This window comes from Maylandia zebra, unplaced genomic scaffold (assembly GCF_041146795.1).
Source record: "Maylandia zebra isolate NMK-2024a unplaced genomic scaffold, Mzebra_GT3a scaffold01, whole genome shotgun sequence".
Taxonomy (NCBI): domain Eukaryota; kingdom Metazoa; phylum Chordata; class Actinopteri; order Cichliformes; family Cichlidae; genus Maylandia; species Maylandia zebra.
In genome coordinates, this window is record NW_027490031.1 from 920,679 (window position 1) to 937,712 (window position 17,034).

General features: G+C 44.3%; 1 protein-coding gene across 1 annotated transcript in view; it reads left to right on the forward strand.

The window, feature by feature from the left end:
- LOC143415597 (uncharacterized) overlaps positions 1-17,034 on the forward strand; it is a 71,878-nt gene that overhangs the window by 12,442 nt on the left and 42,402 nt on the right. Inside the window, exons 3-5 of the mRNA XM_076880873.1 lie at positions 3,193-3,525; positions 3,630-3,737; positions 5,549-5,875. Coding sequence (XP_076736988.1) covers positions 3,193-3,525; positions 3,630-3,737; positions 5,549-5,875 — 768 coding nt within the window. The remainder of the gene's footprint in view (positions 1-3,192; positions 3,526-3,629; positions 3,738-5,548; positions 5,876-17,034) is intronic.

A 17,034-nucleotide genomic window follows, 5' to 3' on the forward strand; every position in this document is an offset into this window, starting at 1 on the left:
GATCTTGTGTGGAGCCCCAGATGGTGGGAGATTATCAGTGGTCTTGTATGTCTTCCATTTTCTGATGATTGCTCCCACAGTTGATTTTTTCACACCAAGCTGCTTGCCTATTGTAGATTCACTCTTCCCAGTCTGGTGCAGGTCTACAATACTTTTCCTGGTGTCCTTCGAAAGCTCTTTGGTCTTGGCCATGGCGGAGTTTGGAGTCTGACTGTTTGAGGCTGTGGACAGGTGTCTTTTATACAGATGATGAGTTCAAACAGGTGCCATTCATACAGGTAACGAGTGGGGGACAGAAAAGCGTCTTACAGAAGACGTTACAGGTCTGTGAGAGCCAGAGATTTTCCATGTTTGAGGTGACCAAATACTTATTTTCCACCCTGATTTACGAATAAATTCTTTACAAATCCTACCATGTGAATTCATGGATTTTTTTTTTCACATTCTGTCTCTCACAGTTGAAGTGTACCTCTGGTGCAAATTACTGACCTCTGTCATCATTTTAAGCGGGGGAACTTGCACAATCGGTGGCTAACTAAATACTTTTTTGCCCCACTGTATGTCCGGTTGGTTAGCCACCACCATTTTGTCCGTCTGTATCTGGAAGTCCCACAGGATCTTAGCTCGGTCATTCTCCACCACCCTTGGGGGCATCTCCCATGTTGACCTCGGGACTTCCAGGTTATACCCGGCACAGATGTTCCTGTACACTATGCCGGCCACTTGGTTATGGCGTTGCATGTATGCCCTGCCTGCTAGCATCTTGCACCCTGCTGTTATGTGCTGGATTGTCTCTGGGGCATCTTTACACAGCCTGCACCTGGGGTCTTGCCTGGTGTGATAGACCCCAGCCTCTATGGATCTTGTACTCAGAGCTTGTTCTTGTGCTGCCATGATTAGTGCCTCTGTGCTGTCTTTCAGTCCAGCTTTGTTCAGCCACTGGTAGGATTTCTGGATATCAGCCACCTCCTCTATCTGCCGGTGGTACATACCGTGCAGGGGCCTGTCCTTCCATGATGGTTGCAACTCCGTTAATTGGCTAACCTCCCTCCATGCTACTTTGATCTTGCCCTCTAGCCTCTTTCTCCATGGAGGGTACTGCCCCTTGTGGCTGTTCAACTTGTAGCGAAGCATCTCACTGATCACTGCTGCCGTATTGTAGATCAGCTTGTTAGTGTCGGTAATCGTGGTTGCAGGTATTGTCCGTAGTGCTGCATTAACATCATCTAGCAGACCTTCTGAGTGCACTTCATGTAATCTTGGTAACCGGTTACGGGGGATCCAGGTTTCAAGCTTGGCCATGATCCTATTTTTCAGGTCAGTTCCTCTCGCACTCAACGATCCTTCTCCTATCGCACTTGGGGCTATGTACCCAATCTCGGGTGGGGGTGATGATATCTCCCCCCTGACCTGGCGTCCTGGCTCTAGTTGTTTCGCCGTCATTGTGGATGTTGGGTATCGAAGAATCCATAGGTCCCTCATCTGACTGTCTTCATGGTGCATTTAAACCCCTGTTCCTCCCTGTCCTCATCGTCTGTTATCTTCATCTGCATTATCAGTCATCAGAATTTTACCCTCTCTGTGCAAGTCTGCAAATTTCTTTATTAAATCATAAGATTCTTAAATTCATCAAGTCTCTCTGTGCCTGGGTCCTTATCTCAAAACATGACATCACTGTTTTGTACATTTTAACACAATCCCCACATTTGTGAAAGAAAAGTAAAGCACTTTTTTGAAAAGTCTGTAACAAAACCATCAAACCTGATAAAGTTTTTTTAAATCCTGAAAAAGACTACCACTGCAAAAGAAGAATGGATTGGGATATAAAAATACAGATCCTAACCTTAATTACTGGGGGAGAATAATGAATGAATGCTCATAGAGAGTAAAAAGTATGTCGCTGCACCTTGAGGTTGGCAAATCTGTCTATCACTTTTTGGTGGTCAACTCTCTCAAGCAGTTTAACAGTTTCTGTTGTGCCTGTCACTGCTCCCTGTCTGTTTCCTTACCTGGTTCTTCCTGACCTTGTACTTTCTCCTCACGTTCCCTCTTTCCTCTCTCCCTCTTTGGACTGACAATCGTACACAAATAGATTCAATTAGATGAAAAAATTACATTAGTATGAAAAAAACTATTAAGATCACTAACAAAAAGTCCTCTCTCAGTGTACTTTCAACCAAAAGGCAAATAACCAAACCACACGAACATCTAATAAAAGATATAAATATTGAAACACTGATCCAAAATTATCCTTTATTGACGGATCATTTGATCTTACATCTTTACCTGAATGTGGTTCCTTATATCCATTATGAACCTGGCTGTCTCTCTGTGCACAAACACACACACACACGCACAACAGGAGTTATAAGGTTAATGGGAATCCAGTCAGTTAGCTAGTTAGTACCTTGGGTTAAATATTGGCACATGCACATATGAGAAAATAACCAGCTTCTCTCATTCCATTTCAAACAGTAGAGTTTTACATTTAAGTTTTAGATTTTAAATAGGCTATATAAATTTCAATGGGAGCAACAGGACAGTCAAATGTAGCTGATTTTACTACGGAGTAGGACGGATTGTAGGATAGCAAACATCGTCAGAAAACATGTTTTCAACACTGCACCTGGTGTAATGTTTTTCAGCTAAAAAGAAGCATGGCCTGACTCCTACCTAACTATATAAAAAGTAACTGAAGGTTAAATGCAGCTAATATGCCCTGTTTTAAGCCAGGCACTTACACCTCTGCTCCGCTGCGTCTCAGCCACTATCGCTCTGGCAGCAACAGCGCTAGAGTCAGAGTAGGGGAGAGCCGAGCTGGAACAAACCATTTTGTGTATGTGTGGGAGGGGGGTTATCTATACTTTTGTTGTTAAAATATTACCTCTCAACCAAGTACTGTATGCTTTTTATATTTTTAGTAGTGTGTCACACAAACAGCAAATATTGTCAAAAAAAGTAAGAAATCTTTGGGGGTGCTAAAAAAGCCCCTGCTTTAGACCAGAGGCCATGCTTAAAATCATACAACCTTTCATTCTGTACACATTAACCACCTCATCTTTGGACTGTAGAAGTAAATCACAGCACTGTAGAGATGAATATGCACACAAAAACACATCAGGAATCTTATTTCTCTTATGCTAAATAAAGACCCAAACTAGATTCTAATATTGTGATTTATTGTCCACTCAGACCAGCAGGTGGAGTTGAAGGTGGAGGAAGGGTCAGAGTCTGTGATCCTGCCCTGCAAGACAAAACCTGGCCTGCCTGAGGACACCAGTGTGGAGTGGACTCACTCTGACCGAGAACTCATGATAGTCCATGTGTATTCAAACAGAAGTGACCGCCTTAAACACCAGGACAGCCTTTACAGAGACAGAACGAAAATGAACAAAGACCTGCTGAGAACTGGAGACCTCAGTCTGACCCTGAAATACCCCACAGAGAGAGACAGTGGAGGATACATCTGCACCATCTACAGGGACAGAGACCTCCTGAGACAGAAAGTAGTGCTGCAGGTCAAAGGTCAGAGATGTAGTTAAAGGTCCAGAACAGGTCTGTGTGCTGTTGAAGTTTAGGTAAACATTTCAATTTTTATTTTTTTTTAATTTTTTTATATTTCTCCACAGAACCATTTCCATCCTGGGCTAAAGCTCTCCTGGTTCTCCTGTTTCTCCTGGTTCTTCTTGTGGTTTCTGGAGGTCTTCTATATTATTTCCGGCACTATTTCATATCAGGTGAGTGTCTCCTCCTACACTACCCATAATGCAGATGGTTAGCAGGTGTCCTCTGGTGGCTCCTTGACTGTGGCTCACACAAACTTGTTCCAGAAACTGAAAGAGTTGAGAGTTACAACAGCCATTTGGAAAAAGTACAGACATCATTACTTTAGTAGAAGTACAAATACTATTGTTAAAAAGTAAACACTTCAGTAACCACTAAAGTACTAATTTAACTTCTGTACTCCAGTTAAGAAAAAGTAAAAAAGAGGATTTTCATGCAGTCTTTAAATAACACAGTTAGTCTACCTCAGTTCGTTTCACAATATAGTGGGCAGGGATTGCTCAGTAGGTCGAGTGGACGCACCATGATCGGAAGATCACCCGTTCGAATCAATCAAATGGCTACATCAGGGGATTTAAAAACTGTGAAAATGTGAAAAAAACATAATGCCACACAAACATATATATATATATAGTACACTTGCACACAGTTTTTGAAGGAACTTGGCTTGTAGGTTGTTCCAAACATTTTGGAGAACTAACCACAGATCTGTCGATGTAGGCTTTTGTTTTTGTTAATATTTTTTTTGTAAATTTCAATTAAGAATGACAATATTTTAGCCTTTTTCATCTCTTTCTTTCATCTGTATTTACTCCTTGGAGGCAGTTTCTGTGACAGTACTTGAGCCCACAATAAAATTCCTTGAGGGGACAATAAAGTATTGTATTGTGTACTTCTATCGCTGCACCATCGAGAGCATCCTGACCAACTGTATAACAGTCTGGTACGGGAACTGCTCTGCCTCGGACCGGAAGGCGTTGCAGAGGGTCGTGAAAACTGCCCAGCGCATCGCCGGAGCACCACTTCCTGCCATAAAAGACATCTACAGGAAGCGGTGTCTGAAAAGGGCTGGGAAAATCATCAAAGACCCCAGTCACCCATCACATGGACTCTTCACCCTCCTGCCCTCTGGGAGGCGCTACAGGAGCCTCCGGACTAAGACCACCAGGTACCGGAACAGCTTCTTCCCCACAGCTGTCAGACTCCTGAACTCTGCCTCCTGACATCTGACCCACGTTAACTCATGGACTGAACATACACACACACACAACCACCTACACACCCCCACAATGGACAACTGTACCCTCAAACACAATAATAACATGGACTGAACCACCACTCACAACCACTAGCACTTTATATAGCCTCTGTAGAAACTATCTACACCCTCACTTATCTTAACTGCACTACTGTATAGCTCTGTGTAAATAATCATTCTGTACATTCGATAATCTTTAATCCTACAACTGTTTATAACTTGCATAGTTCCCATTTCTGTATAGCTGTATATCTCAGATTTCTGTAAAGTTATTTATTTCATATTCTGTATAGTTTTTCATATTTATATCCTGTTCATAGCTTGTACTCACTACAGCCTGTACATACTTAGCTATAGAATATTCACAACATACTTCATACCGTGTACATTATAACATACCATAATAGACCCATTTCTGTAATATACTCACATATCTATATTATTGCTAATATATATTGTAATATATCTATATCACTAAAGCACTTCTGGATGGATGCAAACTGCATTTCGTTGCCCTGTACCTGTGCATGTGCAATGACAATAAAGTTGAATTCTATTCTATTCTATTCTACTATGGAAAACTAACAGTTTGAAAAATGGCATTCATATTATATTTCAGTCTTCTGTTTTCACTGACTTCTTAAGTCCAGGTAAGATGATGCTACTTTGATGTTGAATATTTCAGTCAGTGAAAATGTGCTCAGTGCTACTGTCTTGTCCCCTCAGTCCCCCAGGTGGAGGTGGATTCAGGGGTGGAGTCTGTCCAGCTGCCCTGTAAAGTCAAAGTTCAGCTTCCCAAAGATGCCACAGTGGAATGGACGGATAGAAAAAACAGGAAGGTCCATGTGCATGAGGATAACTTTGATCGGCCTGAAGAACAGCACCAGGATTACAGAGACCGAACAAAGATGAATGAAGACCTGCTGAAAACTGGAGACCTCAGTCTGACCCTGAAATACCCCACAGAAGATGACACCGACACCTATACCTGCATTGTCTACAGCAGGAGGGGGAAAGTCCTGATGAAGAAAAGAAGGAAACTCCATGTGGGAGGTCAGTGCTGCAGAACTGAGAGGAAACATACAGTGGGATGCAAAAGTTTGGGCAACCTTGTTAATCATTATTTTCCTGTAAATTGTAAATTGTTGGTTGTTACAATAAAAAAAATGTGAGTTAAATATATAATATAGGAGACACACACTGTGATATTTGAGAAGTGAAATGAAGTTTATTGGATTTACAGAAAGTGTGCAATAATTTTTTAAACAAAATCAGGCAGGTGAATAAATTTGGGCACCACAAAAAAAGAAATGAAATCAATATTTAGTAGATCCGCCTTTTGCAGAAATTACAGCCTCTAAACGCTTCCTGTAGGTTCCAATGAGATTCTGGATTGTGGTTGAAGGTATTTTGGACCATTCCTCTTTACAAAACATCTCTAGTTCATTCAGGTTTGATGGCTTACGAGCATGGACACCTCTCTTTAACTCACACCACAGATTTTCAATAATATTCAGGTCTGGGCTGAGATGGTCATTCCAGAACGTTGTACTTGTTCCTCTGCATGAATGCCTTAGTGGATTTTGAGCAGTGTTTCCGGCGCAGCTTCAGCTTTGTCACTGATTCCTGGACATTGGTCTCCAGAATCTGCTGATACTGAGTGGAATCCATGTGTCCCTCAACTTTGACAAGATTCCCAGTTCCTGCACTGGCCACACAGCCCCACAGCATGATGGAACCAGCACCATATTTTACTGTAGTCAAAGGAGCTTGCAAAGAAAAGCGTCTGGACTTCTTTAAGTTTCTTGAAGACGTTTCACCTCTCATCCGAGAAGCTTCTTGAGTTCTAAGGTCAAATGGTGGAGAGTCCCAGATATAAACCTAGTGGGAGTGACCCCCCACAGAGGGACAAAAGGACCCCCTGATGATCCTCTAATCGCCTGAGCCAAGGTGTGAAACTGGGTGTGGGTCCCAATCAGCCAGAGTTTCGGGTGAGCTCATTGTGAAACCTGGCCCCACCTTATCATGTGATTTCCTGAGATCAGATGGCCCAGGATGTGAGTTAAGGCGTCTGGGAAGGGATCTCAAAACTGGATTATAGATGACAGAGAGTTGGTGTCGTACAGAGGCGGGGGTTTACGACACCAACTCTCTGCCATCTATAATCCAGTTTTGAGATCCCTCCCAAGTGTTTGTGAACTAAAAATCAAGAATGTGGGATACTGTTTGTCCGTGATTTGGAGAGCTCAGCGCTGCTCCTGACGAAGAGAAAACCAATTCTGCAGGGAGACCTACTTTGGCACTTGTGCAGGTGAAACCAAAGGGAAGATATGCTTCATCATATTTTTTAGTCTTTGGGTTGGAAGGAAGTTTGTTTGGTTTGTTTGGAAACATATTCAGCAATGCTTCATCTCCTGCTTTGCGTTTGTGTGGGCGCTCCGTCAAAAACCTGCTAGCAGTGTCCAAACGTCCTTTTTTTTTCTTTTCATACTGCGCCCCCCCCCCCTGCAATGGCTCCACACTTTGGGAAGCTCTGCCATAGCACCTGACATCAAACCAGCATGCAACCAGACATGAAACCAGCATCCCTTTATAAGACTCCCCTCACAACAAAACATGCAGACTTGCAGTTGAGAATTCTTCATGGCATTGTCACTGTGAACTCTTTTGTTTTTGTTATTAACGCTGCTGTGGAAGACAAATTTCAATTTCAATTTTATTTCTATAGCACATTTAAAAGTCACAAGTACAACAAAGTGCTTCACAAACGAACCATACTTGCAATTTACAGCAGGAGAAAACAGTTAACAACAAAGAATAAAATTATAAAATGATAATATTGGAACAGACATGAATCGGGGAAAATTAGGCTAAGTAGTTTGAAAAGCGAGCTTAAACAGATGGGTTTTTAACCGTGATTTAAAAGATTGGATAGTTTCCGACGCACGGACATCAACCGGTAGGCTGTTCCAGAGTTTTGGTGCAGCGAAAGCAAAGGCCCGATCCCCCTTCGTCTTTAATCGAGACATTGGTTGCATTAGGAGCCCCTGATTAGAGGATCTGAGTGCCCTTGTAGGGATATATAGATTAAGAAGGTCAATCAAATAACTGGGTGCCAAGTTATTTAAGATTTTAAAAGTATATAAAAGAATTTTAAAAACAATACGGTATTTGACAGGAAGCCAGTGAAGGTCAGCTAGAATGGGAGTAATATGATCCTGTCTTCTAGTGCCGCTTAAAAGGCGTGCTGCGGCATTCTGGACTAATTGTAGGCGTTGAATAAGAGAGAGTTGGAGGCCTAAGTAAAGAGAATTACAGTAGTCCAGTCTAGAGGTTATAAAAGCATGAATGAGCCATTCTGTGAGCAGAGGGAAACCCTGTTTAATTGTTTTTCTGAATGTGTTTGCCTCTTGGCTCTGTTTGTGCTTCTGAAAGCTATCTTCAGTAGATGTGGGGAAGGTTTTACACTGAATGTCTTTATTTGTGGTTTTAAATTTACTCGTCATAGGCAGAACAAATGCCAGCTGCTTAACTTTTTGTTAGGACAGGCAAAAATGGTAGTATATATGAGTAGGAAGAGGAAGGTGACAGAAGGGCTGGATGTTGAAGTAGTCTCTGTGTTTGTCAATATGGTAAAGTCTAGGCTGTTGCTAGAATTTGCTTGACATCAAGATGGCGCCGAGTATGGCAGCCTCCCCCAAGCAAAGCTGTTTTTTGTGTTTAATTTTCCTTTTCCTTTTTTTTTTTTTCACGAGTAGCACATGTCTCCTTGTGTACGACCGCAGGGCTCGCAAAATTTCAAAATCCATTGTAGCCCTTCGGGCAGGGACTCTTCAGTTTTTGGTAGCCCAAAATAAATTTAAGTAGCCCGAATAAAAAAAGAGAGCAATTTTTTGATTGATGTTTTGTTTCCTGTTTTGTTTCCGTTACAATATTATACATTAAAGTATAATATTGTAACGGAAAAAAAACATTAATCAAAAAATTGTTGAAACACAAATTACAACATTGTATAAAAATTACAATCATCAACTCAAATACTTGGTTCTCATTGAACAGAAATTTCTATGAACTTGTAAGAACTGTGTAGGACATGAATCAGTCTGTGTCAGATCCTGAATCTGAAATTTCCACTGAAGTCACGGGTAAGAGACAAGTGGAACCAAGATCTAGGCTATTTGCTTTTTGAAGTTTGCAAAGACTGCTAAATTGTGCCAGTGGTAGTTCACTCTTTGCAACACAGTACGCTGCTCTAAACAGATTTTTCAGGTTTATTTTTAGTATGTTATTTGCAATTGGTGTTTGTTCTGGGAAAGATATTGCAGACTCAGCAATAATGCATTTCTTGCATTTCTCATGGGTTCTAATGGGGGCCTTTCTTAAAATGACTGGTCCCAGTAACAAAGGCGCTTGTCGACTCAGAAATCGAGAGAAAACCAACAACACACCCGGCAGAACATTATGTTATTTGCACGGGTGCACATAAGTGGTCCGCATGTGCGCATTCGCTTTCAAAATAAAGGACGCGCACCAGATAAGAAGTTGCAGCGCGCGTTTGTGTCCATATAAAAAGCACTGTTTTTGTCCGCTAGAGTGGGATTTTCACGGCACATTCTGCACCAAATCTCTATGCGTTCATCATTTTTTTGAATCCAGCTCACTGTCAGAAACCGTGTCAGGGAAGCTCATCTGCATGCTCGTGGTCCTCATCGGGGTCTAGACCTGACTGCAGTTCATCACTTTAACCAACTTGAGGGGACAAATGCTCACATTCAATGGCATCTGGCACGTTGGAGAGGTGTTCTGTTGACAGATGTTTTTACTGTTCAGGGCAGATGGCAGACAGCTTGTGTTGCGTCATGTGGATGAGCAGTTTGCTGACGTCAATGTTGTGGACTGAGTGGCCCATGGTGGCAGTGGGGTTATGGACAATGAACACGAGTGCATTTTATTGTTGAGATCCTGAGGACCATGGTTGTGCCATTTATTCATGACCATAACCTCCTGTTACAGCATGATAATGCACGGCCCCATATTGCAAGGATCTGTACACAATTCCTTGGAAGCTGAAAACATCCCAGTTCTTGCATGGCCAGCATACTCACCAGACATGTCACCCATTGAGCATGTTTGGGACGCGTGTTCCACTTCCTGCCAATATTGATCAACTCTATGTCCATTGCACACCATTTGCCTCAGAAGGTGAGGCAAATGGTGGCCACACCAGATACTGACTGGTTTTGCGGCATCTGTAGCATTGTGCTGTGTGATCAAACTGCATATTTCAGAGTGGCCTTTTATTGTGGGCAGTCTAAGGCACACCTGTGCAATCTTCATGCTGTCTAATCAGCACCTCGACATGCCACACCTGTGAGGTGGGACGGATTATCTCGGCAAACCTGAAGTTCTCACTAACACAGATTTAGACAGATTTGTGAACAGTATTTGATAGTAATGGGTCCTTTGTGTTTGTAGAAAATGTTTCAGATCTTTAAGTTCAGCTCATGAAAAATGGGAGCAAAAACAAAAGTGTTGCGTTTATATTTTTGTTCAGTGTATTTAGGGCAGCACGGTGGCACAGTGGTTAGCACTGTTGCCGCACAGCAAGAAGGTCCTGAGTTCAATTCCAACATCAGGCCGGGGTCTTTCTGTGTGGAGTTTGCATGTTCTCCCCGTGTTTGTGTGGGTTTCCTCCAGGTACTCCGGCTTCCTCCCACCGTCCAAAGACATGCAGCTTGTGGGGATAGGTTAATTGGAAAATCCAAATTGCCATTAGGTGTGAATGTGCGAGTGAATGTGAGTGTGAATGGTTGTCTGTCCCTGTGTGTTGGCCCTGCGACAGACTGGCGACCTGTCCAGGGTGTACCCCGCCTCTCGCCCTATGACAGCTGGGATAGGCTCCAGCGCCCCCCGCGACCCTGAAAAAGATAAGCGGAAGCGGATGGATGGATGGATGGATGGTGTTACGCCCCAGTCTAGGGGTACAGGAACGCAACACAAGTTTGAAAGAATTGCCCCGCCCTGGTCCCCAAAACCATACACAAAGGGAAACCAATTTCTTAGTGAATCGTGATTTATTTTTCTACACTGCAAAAAAATGAAGCTCCAGGGTGAACAAAGGCCAAAATAACAAACAAAACAAGCTAAGTCAGGAGGAGGTGCTATCTACAACCCTATGTGAAATCAAATATCAAACAAAAGACAAGCGCTACACCTAACTCCCTAACTGAAATAAACAGGAGAAAACAGTGCAAGGAAAAACAATAAGGCAGCTCACCCCTTCTGTTGCAGTGCTATTTACAAGGCTATTTACAATGAAAACTAATGTACACACTATATACAAAACTCCAAAAAAGTCGCACAAAGTCACAGGCACAAAAGTCTCAGGTTTTGGAGGCCAGGGTCAGGCCTGCTGCTGTTGTCAGTGGCTGCCCCGGGACAACTGCTGGTGAGGGATTTGAATGAAGATCACATGGCCAGGGGACCAATCAGCAGCCGTCAGCTCCTCCACTCCGGGACCTGCAAAGACTTAAAGGCACAGACAACAACAGCCACCAAAACAGATTATGGACAGGGCCATAACACCCCCCTTCCCAAGACCAAACATCTCCCCTAAAGATGTTTGGCGCTTAGGGGTTCCGAAAACCACGTGACAGCGCATCTGCCAGTACATTCTCTGTCCCTTTTTTGTGATGGATCTCCAGATTGAAATCTTGTACTAAGAGGGACCATCTCATGAGCCTTTGGTTAGAATTTTGCATTCGGGTCAAAAACACGAGGGGGTTGTGGTCTGTGTAAACAATGACAGGTGCTGAACTGGAACCGACATAGACCTCGAAATGCTGTAGAGCAAGCAATAGAGAGAGGGCTTCTTTTTCAATGGTGCTGTATTTCTGTTGGTGGGAGTTGAATTTTTTCGAAAAGTAACCAATTGGGTGATCAACACCCTGCCTATCCTCCTGCAACAGTACCGCACCTGCACCGTTGGCGCTGGCATCCACCTCAAGTTTAAACGGATGTGTGAAAACAGGAGCGGCAAGTACTGGTGTGCTGCAGAGGAGAGCTTTGGCAGACTCAAAAGCATTCTGGCATGTGGGGGACCATACAAATGGTTTTGACACACTTGTGAGACTGGTGAGAGGTGCAACTACATCTGCAAAATTCTTACAGAAGCCACGATAATAGCCGGCCATACCAAGGAACCGGCGAAGCTCACGTCTAGTGCGAGGCACAGGGAAATCTAGGATAGCCTGGATTTTAGCCAGCAGGGGGCGCACCTGTCCCTGACCCACCTGCTTCCCTAGATAAGTCACAGTGGCCTTACCAAAGTCACATTTGGCAAGATTTAGGGTAAGGGATGCCTCTTGTAATCTTTCAAAAATCTCCGTGAGTGTTCCAAGGTGATCTGACCAAGTCTCTGAATAGGCTACAATGTCGTCTAAGTACACTTCACAGTTTGTGACACCACCTAAGACAATGTGCATAAGGCGTTGGAATGTGGCAGGGGCATTTCGAAGGCCAAAAGGCATGACGGTGTATTGGAGGAAGTGGTCAGGAGTGACAAAAGCAGAAATTTCAGATGCACGCGGAGTGAGGGGAACTTGCCAATAACCCTTAAATAAGTCCAGTTTGGTGACAAACTTTGCGGAGCCAACCCTGTCAACACAATCTTCCATGCGGGGAAGAGGGTAGGAGTCGGGTTTGATCACACTGTTCACTTTTCGAAAATCACTACAAAAACGTGGAGTTTTGTCTTCCTTCGGCACAAGAAGGCATGGGGAACTCCAGGCACTCGAACTAGGGACAGCAAGACCATTTTCCAGCAAGTAGGAAACTTCTTGCTGAAAAAGTGCACGTTTGGTAGGGTTCACACGATAAGCGTGTTGTTTGATCGGAGGGTGGTCACCTACATCTATGTCATGTTCGAGGACAGTAGTGCGAGACGGAGTGTCAGCAAACAGAGATGGGTAAGTATTGATCAGAGAACACACATCGGTCTGGGCAGCCTCATCTAAATGTTTTAGGTGGGAATTCAACTTATCCAATACTTCAGAGTTTCTGAGTCGGGAGCAACCCTCAGCACAAACGAAAGCTAAGCCATCACTTTCTGGGCTATACTGAGACGGGGATGCTGGCACAACTACCGACACGGCAGACAGCGCAGCGGGGGATGAGGAGGAGTTTACACCTGCATCACGAACAAAATAAGGCTTCATCAGATTAACATGACACACACGACGCTTTCTCCTACGGTCTGGGGTACCTATAACATAATCTGTGTCACTCAGTTTCTCTTGGACAGTATAGGGCCCACAGAACTTTGCCTGGAGAGAGGATCCAGGAACTGGTAGGAGAGTCAACACTTTGTCACCCACTTCAAATTTTCTCTGCACGGACTTTTTGTCGAATTTCCTTTTCATTTTTTCCTGAGACGCGGAAAGAGCCTCGCGTGCAATTTCGCATGCTTTATGCAGACGCTCCCTAAAACAACTTACGTAATCTAATACGTTCTGCTCGGGGGTAGCTGTGTCGGACAGATATCTCTCTTTAAGCAGCCGCAGGGGACCACGCACTGTGTGTCCAAACACCAGCTCTGCGGGACTGAAACCCGTGGACTCCTGCACACTCTCCCTCACCGCTAGAAGGAGAAGTGGCAGACCTTCGTCCCACTCTCTTCCTGACTTTGGCCAAATGTTTACTTGCCGCAAATTCAAGCGATCAGAATCCCCGTGTCTACAGCATTGAAAATGATATGTTAATGCGCAAATGGCATCCTCCCTCCTCTAGTGATCTTTGACTTTGAGGACAAGGAGAGATGAGAGGGCAGAGGCCCGAGGCTGTTCGTCATGGGATATTTTCGTTTTGGGATTTTGGTGGAGAGCCTTCGTGGTTTGCTGGAGGGTCAGTGGGACCGCTCCAGCCTCCATCAGCTTCGTCTGCCTTCGTTTCAGCCTTCGTTTGTCTGAATCAAACTTTTCACTTGGGGTTACATGTTTGATTTTTGGGTAGGGGGAAATGTTACGTTTCGGTGTGTCAGTGTTTTGTTTTTGCATGACTTATGTATTTCCTGCTTTCTTCTCCGCCTCCTTTTCTTTCATCCTCCTTGTTTCTTTGCCCTCTGTGCTCCAGTCTCTCTTCTGCTTCTCCTCCTCCTCCTCCTTCTTTCTTCCTAAATCTTTTTCTTCTGAATGATCGTTTCTCCTTTTCTGCTGCACCTCCTTTTCTCTTGTTTTCCTCGTTTCTCGGGCCTCTGCCCTCTCATCTCTCCTTGTCCTCAAAGTCAAAGATCACTAGAGGAGGGAGGATGCCATTTGCGCATTAACATATCATTTTCAATGCTGTAGACACGGGGATTCTGATCGCTTGAATTTGCGGCAAGTAAACATTTGGCCAAAGTCGGGTCATTCTGTTGCGCATGAATAAAATCTGTTTTGTTTACCTCAAAAGACAGGTCAGGTGTAGCGGGTAGCAGTTTATCAGACACACATTTTTCAGCTTTTTCCACAGGCAGTTCAGCTTTCTCAGGAACAGCTTCAGAACATAGAAAAGAGTCAGACAAGTCAACATCACCATATTTACGCTTGTGGGCGCGTGTGACAACACAGGCAGGAAAAACAGAGGGCAGACTGTCAGCAGCAGGCTCAGAAACAAAATCAAAATCATCGACGGGGTTTTCAATTACTTCAGGGATCGGGAAAACTTTCCCATTGGCTAGATCATTCCCCAGAATCATAGTAACCCCCTGCACGGGCAAGCGAGTGCGCACCCCAACTGTTACCGGGCCCGAAACGAGAGGCGACTGTAGGAAGACTCTGTGCAGCGGAGCTCGTAACACACTCATTTTCACTCCCCACACGAGAGCATCAGCACCACAAAATGAGTTACTTGAGAAAGGCAACGCGCTTTCCAAAATGAGAGACTGGGCAGCCCCAGTGTCGCGCAAAATTACAATCGGCACGCGATCCTCCTCTATTCCAGTCAGTGAGGCGAACCCTTGTGAAATGAATGGTCGGTAACTGCTGTCAAGACTGTCATTTCCTGGTTCATCACTGACGGGATTAGGAGTAGCAACCGATTGAACAAAACCAATGCTTTTTGGCTTTTTCCATGTGTGAGTTTGCTCTTTGCGACGGAGCGACGGACAACTGGCAATGAGATGGCCAGTATCATGGCAATAAAAGCATTCTCGGACAGTCATGGGGACCTGATCAGGGCGCGTTTGACGCTTAGGAGAAACCCTCAAACTCCTCGCAGGTTTCGACAACGGGGCACATTCACGGCGCACAGCTGAAAACGCAACGCGATGGGTCAACACAAACTCATCTGCGAGAACAGCAGCTTTAGACAACGAATCCACCTTTTGCTCATTGATATATACAACAACATTCTCTGGAAGACACGTTTTGAATTCCTCCAGCAGGACCAATTCTCTTAGCTGAGCAAAGTCCTTCACTTTACTTGCAGCTAACCACTTATCAAACAAGAGAGTCTTCTCCCTGGCAAACTCTACATGTGTTTGGTTGGCAGATTTTTCACACGACCGAAACCTCTGGCGATATGCCTCTGGAACTAGCTCATAAGCCCTTAAAATAGTGGATTTCACAATTTCATAATCCAGGCTGTCATCAATAGACAAGCTCGCACACACTTCCTGTGCTTTCCCCACCAATTTACACTGCAGCAACAAACTCCACACATCCTTGGGCCATTTCAAAGTGGTTGCGATGCGTTCAAAGGCATTAAAGTAAGAGTCAACCTCACTTTCTCTGAAAGGTGGCACTAAAGCAATTTGCCTGCTTGCATCAAATTGGTCAGAGGAGAGTGAATCAGAAGATTTACTCACAACTTTACTCACTGGGGTAGAGGTAACATTGCGCTGCCGGGAAGGATCCAGCTCCATAGCCCTTATGCGGAGATGCATAAGCTCAACTTCTTTGGACTTAGTCGCAAGCTCCACCTCTTTCAGGCGAAGGGCGAGCCCAAGATCGTCCGTAACCAATCCTGTTGATTGTCCGGCTGGGCTAACGTTTGGGATCTGAATGGCAGCAGGAGCCTCCGCCCCTGGCGACACCCGTCCACTGGGAGCTTTTGGGATGGTTGCAGCAGCTTCTGCTCCCGCATCCACCACCAAACCTCCAGTCGCCTCAACCGGCCGAGGTTTCGACTCCGCAAAAACCCCTTTATCCACCAGCTGAGCTGTCAGGCACTGCTTAATTTCAGCCTTTTTAGCATGTAAAGGCACACTAACATTAAACAAATCTGCCACCAACAACAAATCCGCCTTTGTGCATCGATCCAACTTATCCACGGTGGGTTGTAGTGCAAAATCATCCACATCAAAAGTCATTGTGACTAGATCACCCCCAACACTACAAGAAAACTGCCAACCAAAAACTGCAGACAACCCACAAAATACAATGAGCAAAAAGAATGGCAAAAGAAAAAAAAAAGGACGAGCCCCCACTTTATGTTACGCCCCAGTCTAGGGGTACAGGAACGCAACACAAGTTTGAAAGAATTGCCCCGCCCTGGTCCCCAAAACCATACACAAAGGGAAACCAATTTCTTAGTGAATCGTGATTTATTTTTCTACACTGCAAAAAAATGAAGCTCCAGGGTGAACAAAGGCCAAAATAACAAACAAAACAAGCTAAGTCAGGAGGAGGTGCTATCTACAACCCTATGTGAAATCAAATATCAAACAAAAGACAAGCGCTACACCTAACTCCCTAACTGAAATAAACAGGAGAAAACAGTGCAAGGAAAAACAATAAGGCAGCTCACCCCTTCTGTTGCAGTGCTATTTACAAGGCTATTTACAATGAAAACTAATGTACACACTATATACAAAACTCCAAAAAAGTCGCACAAAGTCACAGGCACAAAAGTCTCAGGTTTTGGAGGCCAGGGTCAGGTCTGCTGCTGCTGTCAGTGGCTGCCCCGGGACAACTGCTGGTGAGGGATTTGAATGAAGATCACATGGCCAGGGGACCAATCAGCAGCCGTCAGCTCCTCCACTCCGGGACCTGCAAAGACTTAAAGGCACAGACAACAACAGCCACCAAAACAGATTATGGACAGGGCCATAACAGATGGTTATTATTTAGTTCGTCATTTTGCAGCCACAGAAATTATTTTGTCCATGAAACCATAAAGCTGCACTTTCTTTTTGCCTTATAGTCTGATTTGTCATAACTTTTCCGTTTTGTGGT